The sequence below is a fragment of the Copadichromis virginalis genome, linkage group LG7 (genome assembly GCF_057382275.1).
Source record: "Copadichromis virginalis isolate Kocher_CV1m ecotype Utaka linkage group LG7, C_Virginalis_male_GT1.1, whole genome shotgun sequence".
In the NCBI taxonomy this organism is placed as follows: domain Eukaryota; kingdom Metazoa; phylum Chordata; class Actinopteri; order Cichliformes; family Cichlidae; genus Copadichromis; species Copadichromis virginalis.
The window spans coordinates 51,522,384-51,537,282 of NC_140624.1; the positions used below are offsets into that span (position 1 = coordinate 51,522,384).

General features: G+C 41.9%; 1 protein-coding gene across 1 annotated transcript in view; it reads left to right on the plus strand.

The window, feature by feature from the left end:
• col27a1a (collagen, type XXVII, alpha 1a) overlaps positions 1 to 14,899 on the plus strand; it is a 66,421-nt gene that overhangs the window by 19,605 nt on the left and 31,917 nt on the right. The window contains exons 5-12 of the mRNA XM_085464071.1: positions 803 to 856; positions 2,204 to 2,257; positions 2,400 to 2,453; positions 9,227 to 9,271; positions 11,333 to 11,386; positions 11,853 to 11,897; positions 12,958 to 13,011; positions 13,737 to 13,781. Coding sequence (XP_085320197.1) covers positions 803 to 856; positions 2,204 to 2,257; positions 2,400 to 2,453; positions 9,227 to 9,271; positions 11,333 to 11,386; positions 11,853 to 11,897; positions 12,958 to 13,011; positions 13,737 to 13,781 — 405 coding nt within the window. The remainder of the gene's footprint in view (positions 1 to 802; positions 857 to 2,203; positions 2,258 to 2,399; positions 2,454 to 9,226; positions 9,272 to 11,332; positions 11,387 to 11,852; positions 11,898 to 12,957; positions 13,012 to 13,736; positions 13,782 to 14,899) is intronic.

Here is a 14,899-nt window from a genome sequence, read left to right on the forward strand (position 1 = left end):
ACATTTTGACTCGATCAGCCCTGACCCAGGACAGAGCTAGGTCATGGACCCAAAAATGGCATACCATTTGGAGGGAAGGAGTGAGCATTATACAGCAAACTCAGAAGAAGAGAGGGGAAGACAAACAGCTATCTAAGTGACGGGGACATAGCAGCCTCACATGCTTTTTTTCTGCAGGCTGTTTTTCAAACCCAAGAAAAACTGGTGTGTTTTCACTCTCTGGCTTCCAACATCTTCTTTTAAACCTCCCTGTGGGGGTTACTGGACAGAGTGAGATGGTTTTACATTACAAATGTGCCGCCGCTGTAGATCTTGCTTTGTTTGAGCTCATTTCCTCACCAACAGTCGGTGCAGACAGAAATGCACACCAGTGATCGAATTCAAAATGTTATGAAATGAGATGATCTGTATTACTCATTAAGATCCCTGGAAAATGTGTGTTTGTTTGTGTGTGTGTGTGTGTTGGGGGGGGTGCTTGTGGAGTCTGTGGCGAGTGGGGGCAGGAAAACCACATCCATATGGTAAAGCAGCTCCTGAGAGCCCCATTTTTTCCATAAGCATCTACCCCCAACAACAACGCCAAATACCTCATCAGCACACTCACACATACACACACAGTTGATTTATAGGAAAACAGGTTGAGGCTGAGCTTCTCCAGACAGTCTTTACCCCCCACCTTCATCCCTGGTCTCATTCACAGAAGCAAAGCCACAGTCTGCGTCAGCTCTTTTTTTATGCAAATGCCTGCTCTTGATCTTGATCACCTTTTGATTGTGTTTTACTTTTTCTCATTTCAACACAGGGCCCCCCTGGTCCACATGGAAACCCTGGGAGACCCGGTCCACCTGGATTCAAGGTACACATCTAGTCTAACCTTTGGTCCTGCGTGATCCAGCCATGTCGATTTTCCCATATGAAGTGGTTACACGATTGGGTTTGCCTATACTGCTATTTTACTATGATGTAATGTGAATCATAATCCCATGAGAACATGTTAGATTTACATTTTTCTATATCAGCTGGAAACCCCTACAAAGCAAAACGGTAATGGAGTTTGATGGCAGAAAAATAAAGGAAACTTCAGTTCACAGCAGGGCTGCAAGTACCTGGCAGCTGGAGTACAGAAGCTGTTTCACTTTAGCATGTGTGCTGAAGAGATCAATGTTAGGATTCCCATTTATACTTGAATTGTTCTGCAGACTTTTGCAAGCGACTGAGGTTTTTATGTTGAAAGGTCTTGAGGTCTTTAAGGAGAAAATATATAAATATATGTATATATAATATTTTCTGCATTCCTGATGTAATGGATTTATGCCTTTGCAAATACCCTTAACCTCTGACATTGTGTGCTTACATGGTAGAGTGAGGGCCTGCACCTAAAGTGCATTATGAAAAAAAATGGAAACTTTTCCAAACCTTCAAGCTATTATCATACCCTATTATTTATTGATTGCACTCAGATTTGTTGCTTTCCAGCTGAGAGGTAGATTGGAAGGGTGATTTCTCTGCAGTGTAAGAAAGGCTGCTGGCTGCTGGTTAGCATGCTTAATAACAACACTGGAAACATAAGCAAACTGTTTAAAGAACCTCTAAGTCTCATGAGTTACAGATAAGGTCAGGCATACGCAAACACGATGGAATGATCAGCAGCAAAGGTTTAATGAGAACTTCGGTATATTGTGAGACAGACTGGTGTGGGCCAAGCTTCTTCTTCCTGGCAAGTGTGTTGAAAGAAAGATTATGGAGTGTTTGATGTCTCGGGGTGCACCACAATCTTCGTTCTTTCACCATTAATAAACGAGACAGAGTTGTAAATGGCAGGGGTCCGAAGGGGAAAGAGAGGGAGTCAGCACTCAGTGTAATTTCCGATCCGTGGCTTTGATGTGCTGAAACCCCATTATTGTTACCTGCTGACAATGAAGCTTGGTGTGTGTGTGTGTGTGTGTGTGTGTGTGTGTGTGTGTGTGTGTGTGTGTGTGTGTGTGTGTGTGTGTGTGTGGAGGCCACTAAGTAGAGCATGTGTGTTACTAAATTTCTCACACTACAAAGACGTTACTTGTTATCTTTAAGTATGTGATATAAAGAGGGACCCCTTTATGTCCTTTAAGTCTTCCACAAAAAGAAAATATGTTCATATTTTATTCATGTGATAAATATGATTGACTTCACCGTGTGAGTTTGGTGAATTGTTTGTTTCTCCCAGGGGAACAAAGGTGACCCTGGAATCTCACCTGGACCAGCACCCAAAGGAGAGAAGGTATAATATCCTCCCTATACTTATTTTCCCCATTAATTTGTAATGATGTCCTGGGTGGCTCTAAGCGCATTTCTGATTGCTGTGTGTGTGACCTCACTTTCCTCCACACTTGGCCTTTAAACATTCCCACTTTGTATTCCAGGGAGACTCGGGGATCATTGGCCCAGTTGGAATGATTGGCCAGCCAGGTCGAAAGGTAAGACTTGAACTGCTAATGTCCTTCCAGAGCTTCTCAAAACCCTTTCATCAAGTTTACTCTCAGTAAACTGAAGTGAATTGTTCTTAAACGCCTATTTACCAACTAAAAGGCGAGCAAGGCGTTTGCATCTGCAAACTATGAGGCGAGGCCCGAGGCAATGCATGAGTCACAATGTGTATTGGTAATGTGTCTGTGTGTGGTGTTGTTTGTGTATAACCTGCTCATCTTTGTAAAAGTATCTCTACTCATCTTCTGCTTCCCAATTCTCTCCATTTTTGTTTTTCCTTTTTGTGCTCGCCAGTTTGTTTAGTGGATCCTGCAGAGATCTGGCAGGAAGGCTGCCACAGGAGATAAAGGGGTCAGACTTTTTTTCAAAGGGGAAAAGAGAATGGGAATCATGCACTCAGTCGTCAAATTGCTAGTGTCTTAAATCTTACTTAAGGCACGGCTTGAGTGATTCATAAGTCCAAGGAAGTAAAATGTAGGGCAGACCTTCTGGTAGACAGAAGTGTAACAAGCACAGACTGAGATTAAGACCAAGTTGAATGTCTGGGTTGTGTATGCGTCTCTGTGGGCATGAATGCATCCCTGTGTGCTTATCTTTGTGAGCGCGTGTGTTACTACTTGTTAATACTTGTTCCCTGAGGGCGCGTCAGCAGTTGAAGTTTAAGTGAACGAATTTTGGCTCAGTACATGTGGAAAAGATACAAACAATCAGCCAAATGCAATGTGTCAGAATTAAATGTGGTTTCTTGGTTAGTGGTTAGAGAAAGGATGCAACCCATTCCCATTCCCTAGATTCATATTTTAACTCTAGGGGAACCACCTTTAACATCATTTTCCAATATACAGGGTTACATTTTAGCATTGCCAATGTGAGAAGAACAGAAAATTTAGGGTCCGAATTTAAAAGTAGGTTGGGTGGTGAATGACTGGGGCTCCTTTACGTTCACTCTCTATTTTTGACTTGCAGTTACATTCAAACAACTAAACTCTGTGGTTAGATTCAGGGGGAAAGTTAGGGTTGTCGTGTTGAACACACACTAAGAGCCCCATTTTTCCCATCTGCGTCAGGTTTCCTTCGATACCGTGGTTACGCATCCTTGGTTAACATAGTTACCCATTCTGTAACAGTGACTACGTCAGTGGACTGCTTTTTCCCCTTAATCAGCATTTTAAACTCTACTCCACTGAAAAGTTGCAAAACGATGTAAAAATTGCCCAGGTTATTACAGTGTAATATGCTAGGTACCTGATCAAGTGTCGCTTTGTAATGACTTAGGAGTGAGGGCAGATTGAGGAACAAAACTTTGGCTGTAAAGACTTTAACTTGTAAACAATGTAAACTTAGTTATGAAGTCATATAACACAGTGAATAAACTACGAAAGCTAGAATAAAGGAGTGGAGCCTGACCCACAGTTTCATATAGTAGTGCCAAGTAAACTCCAGCTGATGGCAGTTAATTAAATTGAATACCTCTGAAATATGACAGATATAAACAAAGACCGCATGTGAGCCAGAAAAATGTTGGGAACCACTTCAGTTTAATCTTTGTGCTCGCTTCCAGTCAGCATCAAAATAGTTCCTTTCACCCTTTTTCCAAGTAAACTGTTGCAAACATATGTCTAATAAATGAAAAGAAGATCCTATTAAAAGCTTCCAATCACATCATGCATCAAATGCAGCTGAGCCGTGCACATGTCTTAAACAAATTAGGTCAGTAATTGAATAGTGCAGGTTGACTGTATGCCTTTCAGACTAGGTGTAAAGCACTTCTGGCTGTATTTACTTTCTTCCCAGAGCCACAGTGCTCTGTAACACAGTGTCAGACTTCAGCCGGATGGCTACCTCGGGCTCAACATATGGCTTTTGTTAGGTGTCTGCTTTTCTGTGTGTGTTGTGTGTGTGTGTGTGTCTTAGTCCATTTGTATGTCGCTGCCTCTCTCTTTCACACACACTCAGCCAGAATGGAAACAAAAAAAAATGTAAGTCTGGTGAAAAACATTCACAGATTCCTTTAAAACTAGCAATTTGAAGATTTATCAAGAAGTTAGTGCCTTTTAACTTGGCCAAGGGTGACTACACAGATTAGGTCAGATTATTTAAGACAGTGATTTGTTTGTTAGCATAAATGTAAGATCACTTTAAAGTATGCACTGTATACTTACTTTTTTACCCTCGACAGCATTTTCCGCTTATCTGCATGCAGTCCAGAGGTGGAGCAAACTGCTTTAATAAAACCCAAGGGCACATTATAGCTCGAATTATCAGAATGACATCATAGACTCTTCACTAGGGGAGCGTAACCATAGCAACTTCATACACACACACACACACACACACACACACACACACACACACACACACACACACACACACACACACACACACACACACACATACACAGAGACTGACATCACCAAAGCATGCCTCAGGTATTGGTCAATGAACCACAGACAACTTGACTATAAAGGAAACTTGTTAAAGTAAGCACAAGGAGGCAACGTCCTTTCTGTACACAAACACAAAGAAGCTCATTAACCTGCTTCCATCCTGCAGTAAACAAAGCACAATAACTTGTTGTAGTTATCGGCTATCCACTGTAGCAGCAGTTTCCTTAAATGAATCTCCATCCTTAATGCAACACTGTGACAGGCGTGTGAGTCAGTCTCCAAAGGATACTCCTCAAACAGGCCTTGTTCTGTTCATTTTCAAGGTGGAAAGTCCCAGACGCGTTTCGCCCTGATGTAGATCTCTCCATTTCCACAGAAGCCAGATGAATACAAAGAGAATGCAATATTTGAAAACAAATAACAACATTTATGGGCATTGGATTTCCCTCGTAGGCCACCCTGAAACACCTTCGTATTGCTCTTGTGTTTCTAGCTGTTTAACTTTCTCTGTCATCGTTTGCTTGTTTTTCTGTGGTTTAGGAAAACAGGACAACAGCAACTTTTCCTCTCTTCTCCTCTGTATTTTTGCCCTCCACTTTCTCTGTCTCACACACAAACACGCACGAATATCCAGCCTCTAATTCATCCTTAGCCGTGATGTTTCGACCGGGAATTCTGGAATTTGGCTTCTGGGTTTTTGGGGGGTTTTTTTCCGTGGAAACTTTAATGGAGGAAACAGTGGTACTTTAAATGTGTGATACTAGAGTGTGATTTTACACTGTCAGACAAGCCAAATATGTTCCGCTCTGTACAACATTTGTTGTAGCAGGCAGGCTCTGAATGGTTTTTCAGTATGGCGAGGCAGGGTCAGGGATAGGGGACATACACAGGGCCAAACCTCAACTACAAATCCACAGTACAAGCCACGCATCTCACCTTACTGCCTGCATGCCCTGTGTCCCATCCCAGGACTAGGTGATCCGTCTCTCCTCACTTTCTGCCTGTCTCTTAAAGTGTCCATACTTTTTTCACCTGAAAGTCGAGACATACCGTCGAGCAGAGCAATATCTATTTGCTGGGCCTTCATGTCATATGAAGCTATTTAAAACTATGTTTCTTATTGACATTGTTTGCATTGACAGCCTATAGGGATGTAAGGAACGATATATGAGGATTCTAAATTCACATTACTTTGTTAGGACTTTGTTATGTACATTACAGTAACTGGTTAAAACCATTTAACACAACAGTTTGAATATATGCACAATGAAATAGCAAAAACCTGCACTTTCCACTTCTTTTCCACATCTTAAAGTTTTCTGTTAATGACTGTAGGACAATAAAGGATTTATGTCCTGTGGGTGATGTAGGTGTCATCACACAAACCATGTATCTTGAACATAGCTGTAATGGGTATGTTAATCAGCACTGTCTTCGTTGCTGTTAGCAACTGAATCGTCTGAAAATGTTCATAATTTGCCAGAGATTGTGCAAACTTTTAAAGACTACGAGAGCATATCCAGACAGCTGGAAAGTAATCCATAAACACTCTTGTCGACTCAGTGGTTATGCAACATTGTGGGAAAATGTGACTGTCTTGAGACACTTTGTGGTGTTTATAAAAAGTCTCTATACTTGTGCTTTTCACATACGTGTTATCCAAATATGTGATTGTTTTACAGCAAGCAAAGTTTGGATACTCTGATGTTTTTCAGTTTTATACAATAAAATCCTTTTCAATGAATTCCAAAAGGAGAAGTAGCCTGTAATTAAAAAGTAGAATCATATACTGTATTTCACTCCCAGTTCCAGACAGTGTATTAATCATCCTCGTTTCCTTTATTTGTGCATGGCAGTTTGTTGTATGACATTAATCTGCCTGGAGTCCCGTTCCAAACCAAACTCTCTCCATTAAGCTCCTGCTCACTGTTCAAACTAACAAATGCTCCACATGCTCATCATCATCATAATTATGAGAGAATTCAAATCAACCATCATTTTCTTTGCGTGTTTTACAACAAATCACTTCTCTGTTCTCTGGTAGCAGTAACAGTGATACTGCATGCAAGGAAACATTGTGCTGAAATTGCTGTGCAGACAGGGATGAGATGAGGAATCTTTTTCCACTGGCTAAATTTCAGCCAAATTGTCCAGTTCCTTCGCACAGTTGTTTGTTTTTTGTCTGTCCCTGCGTGGAGCGTTTATGTTCTCCTGTACATTCAATGTATACATGGAGCCAGACGATTACGCCGAGCAATCATGTGGCTCCATTCTGTAGGGTTTGAAGAGATGAAAGCAGAGATTAATAAGGAGAGTCGTATATTTCTGCTACCAGGGTGCTGCACAGTTCAGTCAGATACGCATTGTTTGTGGAGTACAGTTGTTAAGCACACGTGAGGTTGGCACTCATTTGAACACCCACAATGTGGGTACAGCAAGTCAAAGGAATGACATGTCATCAGCAGACACGATGTGTCTTTTATTTTCTCTCTGCCAAAATGCGCTTAGCGTTCCCCCGGGGCACTCCTAGACTTAGCTGGGTGGAGGGTTTGTGCTTATAGAGTGCTACCGGGAGGCTGCTGTAAATGAAAAGCATTTTGGTGGGTTTATCTGATTGAACACACATGCTTGTTAAACAAGTGGCATTGTAAACACCGGCAGCCTGGCGGGAATGGCCACTCTCATTAGCAAGCTCATAATGAGTGAGATAAGGATCTAAGATGGTCTAGCTGAGGTTGAGAGGCTATGGTTAATACACAGGAACCACGGCATCTGTGCATGTGTGTGTTTGTGGTTAGTGGACCTCACAGTACACCATGGGAACATAAGCCACTACACATGTTTGTACTACAAGTAAGCCATGTAATAAGATGGAGGGTATATTGTGCATAAGGTGCATGTATCTTCGTGTGTGATTGTGCATGTGCCCATCTGTGCGAATGTGCACACATTTGTGAACCTGTATATGTGTTTCCAAGCTTGAGAGAGGGTTTAGGTCACCGCTTCTTCAGAGAATATATGTTAGCGAAGAAGTGCATAGAAAACAGAAATTTATTTTAAGTAGTAATTAAAAGCCAGTGGTTGTGTCTCAGTATAAACAGACCATATATTTGGACACATGTAGGTAATCATCAGAAAAACACAAATGTTTACCAGCTGACCACCGTCATAATATTGCACTTTATAATTGGGAAGTTTTCAGACATGTGCAGCATGTGTCTCTGAGTCCATCTGTTCTCTTTAGTGATAATACTTTTGCAAAATAAGAAAACCCACAAAAATTCAAGCTTGTGTCACTGTGTCTGTCAGCACCTGCTAACATCTCTACTTGTTTATTTGTGTTACTCATGTATTTTCCTCTCAGCCAAAGGCATCTCCTCCTAGTGGTCTTTTGATGATGTGCACCAGATGATGTGAGGTGAACGTTTTCCAACACAACACAGGGCTTATATGTGTGTTAGACACAGATGAAAGCAGACTTTTAAAAAAAACATAGATCTGCAATGACAATTACAAAAGGTTTACTAGAAAACAACTCTTTGCTGACACAGTTGCTGGAACTATTAAAGCGCAGGAGGTGGTGTTTAAAATGCTGGGAACGGCAGTTTAAAGTGCTGCTGCGTAGTGGACCGACGAGAGCGATCGTGTAACGTAATGAGTAGAGGGATGCTGCGTCCTCTTCTCCTGCTGCAGTCAGTTGACAGAGCAGTGGATAGTTTACAGGAACTCTGGGAGCCTTGGCTTGGAACGCTGAAGCTGTGGTTTAGGAAAACGGGACAACAGGAGTCTTTCCTTTCTTCGGCCGTCTGTTTTTACTTTGTTTTTTTTCCCCTCTCTTTCCTTTTTTTTAAATCTCTCTCTCTCTCTTGCTCCCTCACTCTATCAAACTGTGGTCTGGGAAGGCATGTCTTCCTACCTTTGATTTAGTTTTTTTTCTTTTTCCTCCAGTCTTTGTCGGGGGTCTGTGGTGCTGGAGTCAGCAAAAACTGCAGGAAAGCACTATGTCAGGCTGTCTTCTGTGTTGCAGTCTGGCCTGCTGCAGGGGGAGGGCCTTGCTATCTGACTTAAACAGGAAGGCATTTATATCCTCAACATGCCATGATTTTGGCAATAGTCTTCTGAAGACCCTGCGAACACAGCCAGTGGAAAGTCTGATCCATTAATAGAAGGGCAGATTGATACCTCACCGCATATGGCACCAAATTTGTCTGTTGGTGCTGTTCGCGTTACCACTTCACTCCACCTGTCATTCCCACACATGCTCCTGTGTTTGTCAGGCTTTTTCCTCAACTGTGAATCATTTCAGACTTTCCCACCTCTTTTTTTTCTGTTATTATTTTATACTCACTTATCATGTGATATTTTGGTTTCTTTAGGGACAGAAAGGTTTCCCTGGCCAACCCGGACTCCCTGGAGACCCTGTAAGTATTTTCACAGGTGTTCTTTTTTACTTCTGCAACAGCCACCCTCAGAGAAAAACCCATGTTCATTTCTATATCTTGTATATTCTCATTATATATTTTGCTTCTTTAACCTTAAATCTCCCCAGATGAACTCTTTTCTTTTAGGCACTTCTCTCTACCTCGTGCACATCACATTATCTGCAATGCCATGCCTTCATTAGTGTCCACGTATGTCATTCACGTCCACCTCACTCAAGTCTAAACCCTTGCTCTCGCTTCATTCTTCAAAATTGAAACTCAGTCGTCATTCACTCCAGGTGTTCAACCTTTCACTCTGTGTGTATGTGTGCGCGCACCGAGGATGCCAGCTGGGCAGCCAGATTAGATTAGCCTGTTATAAAGCACTGGTGAGGACAGACATCTGGCCAAAGCACTGTGTTAAAGCGATGCACTCCATGATATCAGAACGTGATGCCAAAGAGAGGAAAAAATAGAGGGAAAAGAAACAGGGACAAGCCAAGTAGGCCAACAGTGACACACTCAGTGGCTGCTACTCCGCAGTCCTGGAGAAAGTTTCCCTTTGTGTGTGTCTATTCTGCTCCGGGCTTGTCGTTCAACCGTCACACTGTCTTACAGCATGTCACACTATGACATGCTATGCTATTTTCTAGCAGGCCTTTATTCTTTGTCATATTTCCCAGGTCATTTATCTGTTTGACTTTCCTTAATCTGTGGGAATCCATTCAATGAAGTCTTTTATTCACTGCTAAGTGACGGAAGACATGACTCTGGCTGTTTAGTCCAGCCCAACACTATTTTTAAGCATGGAGCATCCAGCCTTGCGTCCAAAGTTATTTCCAATTAGGCAAGGTCATGCTACTGTTTGCATTAAAGAAAGATCTTAGTCATGAAAAGAGAAGTGGAAATTTCTCCTCACTGTCACAGCCGTGCTCAGGATGACGTCATCAGTTTGGGGAGTTCCTGCTCTAGTCATTGTAGAGAAGGTACTTTTTACTAATATGCCCTCCCACTCGATTCATCCTCAAACGCCCCCCTGTTTCCCACATAGCTGGTTCCTTTTGATGACGATCACAGTGTAAATCACCATACTGTTGTGTGCAGTAACACAGTGTCATCAAGACACTGTGTTACTGTAATGCACCACAGGCTGTATTCAGAGCCTAAACCTACAGCTGGTCAGTTAAAGGCCCAAATGTCACAAAGCCAAATTCATGGCGTGTTTTAACTGGCAGCATCATACACATTTATCCGAGAGAGGGAATGGCAAGGAAAGTAAGACACAAACGCTTGTCCTCTGCAAATTTTAAACACAACCTGCTTCTGTGCACATGTCTTATGCCTTCTGACAGTGACATATACAGTACATGCATGCAAACCAAACTGCTAATTAGGGTCTATGGTCTGGAACACATCTGAAAAGTGAGGAGTGAAAGAAAAAAAAAGAAGCTTTTCATGGTAATCAGTGGGAACAATTCAGTGGGGTGGAATGTCACCAAGTTCATCTACACAAGTACTCTACTTAAGTACCAATTTGAGGTGCATATACTTTTCTAGAGTGTTTATTTCCTTGCCATTTTAACATAATAATAAAATATGATCTTTTAAATCAAAACAATTCTAAAAAAAAAAAAAACCGCAGCCGAAGGTTTTTTCCTGTTAAAAGGGAGTTTTTCCTTCCTACTGCCACCAACTGTTTGCTCATGGGGGGCAGCTGATTGTTAGCGTTTTCTCTGTACTACTTTAGGGTCTTTACCGTTGAACATAAAACAGCTTGAAGTGATTTCTGTTTTGATTTGACGCTATATGTATAAATAAATAAATAAATAAATGACATTAAATTTAATTAATAAAAAGAACATATTGGAGACATATAGTTATTATACTTATCAATCACTGTATTTCATCCCATCTGCGTTGTCTACCTCACTGAAACCATTCACTGCTATGAATGGCCTGCTTGTGTGTGTTTGTGTTGCTGCAATTTTGATTGCCCACCCTACCGCTCTCTCCCTCTCCTCCACCTTCTTATTTGTCTCTCTCTTTCTCTCTTCCCCGCAGGGTGAGCAAGGTCCAGTCGGGAGCCCAGGTGCCAAAGGTTATCCTGGCAGGCAGGTGCAGTAAATCCTCTCCTGTGACTGGTACAGTTGTAGTCAGGGCCGTAGTAAGGGCAGAGGGCCAAGAGGGATTAGGTTATGCTAAGCAGATGGCCTGGAGGAAAAAAACATATTTGGGTAAATACTAAACAGAAGAAAATGAAAAATAAATGCCTCAGAAATTAACATAGAGATCCACTTCAGTATTTAAGCCATAGCTGCTATACAGAAATGTATGGCAGTGTATTTTTGTACAGAAGTATTTATTATTGTGTCCTGTCACCTTTCCCCATTGGGGAGGTTTCTGTTATTTTTATAATAAACCTTACCAATTATAATATTAGGATGTATCTCTGTTGCATTGCTTTTTAAAATATTCCATTCTAAAGTTAAACCTGTAGACTTTGGTATAACCCAAATGAAGTACTTCAGGCACAGCTTCAAGTGCAGGGCTGCTAAATTAAATTCCTCTTTTTGATTTTCAGGGTTTACCTGGGCCTATAGGACCGATGGGGCCTAAAGGCGTTCGGGTAAGGAGTCAACTTTCTGCTCTACAAATGTGCTGCTCAAGCTTAGATCTGTCTAAATGACCAGTATTGATGTTTTGACAGGATCACTGAATATGCTTACTCGTCTCATGACATTTATTTTAAAAAAAAATGCACAAAGAAGTTGCTAAATTAAGGGCCTGCTCACAAGCATTAGCATTTTGTGCTAGAAAGCTGTTGTTGGATGAGCACTTACTTGAATGCAACACCAGCCAAATGCTAGTATGTATGAAAGCATGCATGGCAGCAGTTGCACCAGCATCCAACACCGCACACATAAATAAACACACACTCAACTCACTGTTAATAGCGTGCTAAACTTAGGAGCCTTGTAATACAAACATTGTGTTACTGTATACAGACTCTTATTCAAAGACTGGCTGTTGATAAGCCTCCTCATGCAAACCAACACCCTTTAGGCACACAAACAAAAAAACAGACGCGGGTGACACAAACTGATTTTTATGTTGCATTTCAATAAAGGTTCTTTATCAGTTTCCCTTGGCTGCTCCGAAGCCTTCCCCTGCCCCCACTGGCTGGAATTTCCTGTTTAAGCTCAGTTTGAGGCCCTGCTGTCTTAAGGAGGCCTTCTAGTCCCCCTTTTGCTCACTGCACTACCTTTCTCTGTTTTCTGCTCTCTTTCCCTTGCTGACCACTACGTATTGTGTAAACTCATCTGACGCCTTGCTTCTAACTAGCACCTGAACTGTTCCTCCAGCGTTCAACTGTGGTGTTTCTGCTTGTTGTCGTCTGTGTGTGTCTCCACCATACTGACAGCCCAGTGTGATGTCCTGGCTATCTTCAGAGATCCCTGGCGTGAGGGTATGTGCCCTTGGACTACATCGTGGAAGCCAGCACCATGCAGTCCATGGGCATATACACTTGCCTCATGGCTTGGTTCTTCATGCAAGCCAACCCAGTCCGTGGTGGACCATCATCCACTGAAAACCAGCCCCAGAGCCATTAGGGTTTTTTTTCCTACTGCTTTTATACTATCCAAATACTCATCCATATTCCTCCTGTCTCCTCTTCTCTCCTTCAGGGTTTCATTGGAATCCCAGGCCTTTTTGGCCTGCCCGGTCCTGATGGCGAAAGAGTGAGTCCTTTTCAAATGTATATTTCTCTCAAGCAATCGGTAACTCAGAAAATGTACACAGACCAGCCGAATCCAGCTAAAGGGCCTGTGAAAGGACAGCATTTCTTCTTCAGCATTTTGTACATTCAGCTGTCTTGTTGTTATAACACGAGAAGCAGTCCCCAGCTGTCCGAGATGCTGCTGTATAAAGCTGTGTGGGAGTGTTGATGACTCATAATAAAAGCCGCTCTTTTAAGGCCTTTGAACTGCCTGAACTCACTAAGGCCTCTTACTTCTGTACAGCCATTAGCCTACTTATGACACGGTCCAGAAGGTTGCATCAGCACAGGATAGGCTGTAATCACAACTTGTACCATCTGTAGCCAGAAAGATACACATAAAGCAGAGACTATGCATAGCTCTCTTCTTCCAGCAGACTCTTTTTCTCATTTAATAGACATATGTGCACAATGGAAGCCTAGATCTCTCATAATAGGTTAGAAATATAGGCTAGGCTGCAGTCAGCTGCTGTTCACATCTGCTGAAGCAGGAGAGGAGACAGGCTTACGGCTTTGGCTTTTTAATAGTGTGTTTTGGGCTTGAATCAGTTCTACCCAAAAGTGCTATGTTTTGATTTTGATATGGCTTTTTACATAATGTCTGACTCTGTCTTTCGTCTTCTTTTCACCCTTTCTGTTCTGCTTTCTTTTCTACTTCTGCTCTCTCTATCTTGTTTGGATTTTCAGGGTATACCCGGCGAACCAGGGAAGAGGGGCAAGATGGGTAGGCCGGTAAAGTTTTGTCTCAACATACTTTGCAGATAATCTTTCAAAAATGTGATGAATTGTGCTGGATGTGCTCATTTTGAATGTTTGCTTTGTTATGGATGCTGATTATAGCTTTTAGAACCTTAAAGTTCAGAGACAAGTTTGGAAAAAAAAGAAAAATTCCCTGTATTTGGGTCAGATCGAAACTTTTTCTGCAAAGAATCCAACACATATGAAAATTTATAAGGTCTGCATTTGCGTCATTCTTTCAATCAGCTAAGTATTTCCATGGCTGTTGGAAGGGTTAACTGCAGCCTGAATAGAGTGGAGTCCCACCAGCCGCATGTCGGGGTCTTGGATGTAACAAGAAAAAGGCTTTTGTTGGAGTAATGGGCTTTCGGTCCCCCCCAGCATGGAGCCAAGCCATTTGGAAGGAAGCCGCTGATTCTGTTGTGTGTGTCAGATATAGTGTTCAAAGTCAGTTTGACAGAGTGTTTTAGAAAGAGTGTGTAACCCCCGACACACACTGCTGAGATCATTCTGCAGCTGTTGCTTATTGGCTTTTCAGTAAATAAGGCATTTATTGGCCAAAACGTCTAAACACACGCAAGCGAGTGTCCACTATTGTGAGGCTTTTAGAAGTAGATGCTTATTCTGTTATTAGGCAATTGTTTAAGAAGCAGCTGCAGATACAAATTTAGCGCTTCAGAAGTTTGTGGGGCCTTTTGCATTTGATTTGATTGCGTTAGATTTTTTTTGGAGTTTGTATGCGTGGGTGTTCTCCTCACTTAAAGAGGCCTGCATTATAAGAGAAGTTTTACAGCCATGAAAACGGCACAGGGATATAAAAATATCATTATTTTGGTCTGTTTAGTACCAATATCCGTACATTTCTTATGCATAACATCCTTAAAAGACAGCATTAAATGTACTGAAGTAAATTTAGAAATTAAGCACATTTCTGGCCTGCAAAAGCAACTGAAAGACACACACCTATCATAATCACTGTCATCTGGTTTCAGTGCTTTTGCATGGAAAATGGAAAGCATGGACGCTTAATGAGATGATCCCTCAGAGATCATCCCTCTGCTCCCTGATGGAACAGAAGAACCACAAGAACACGAGCCAGACATTTTAATGGC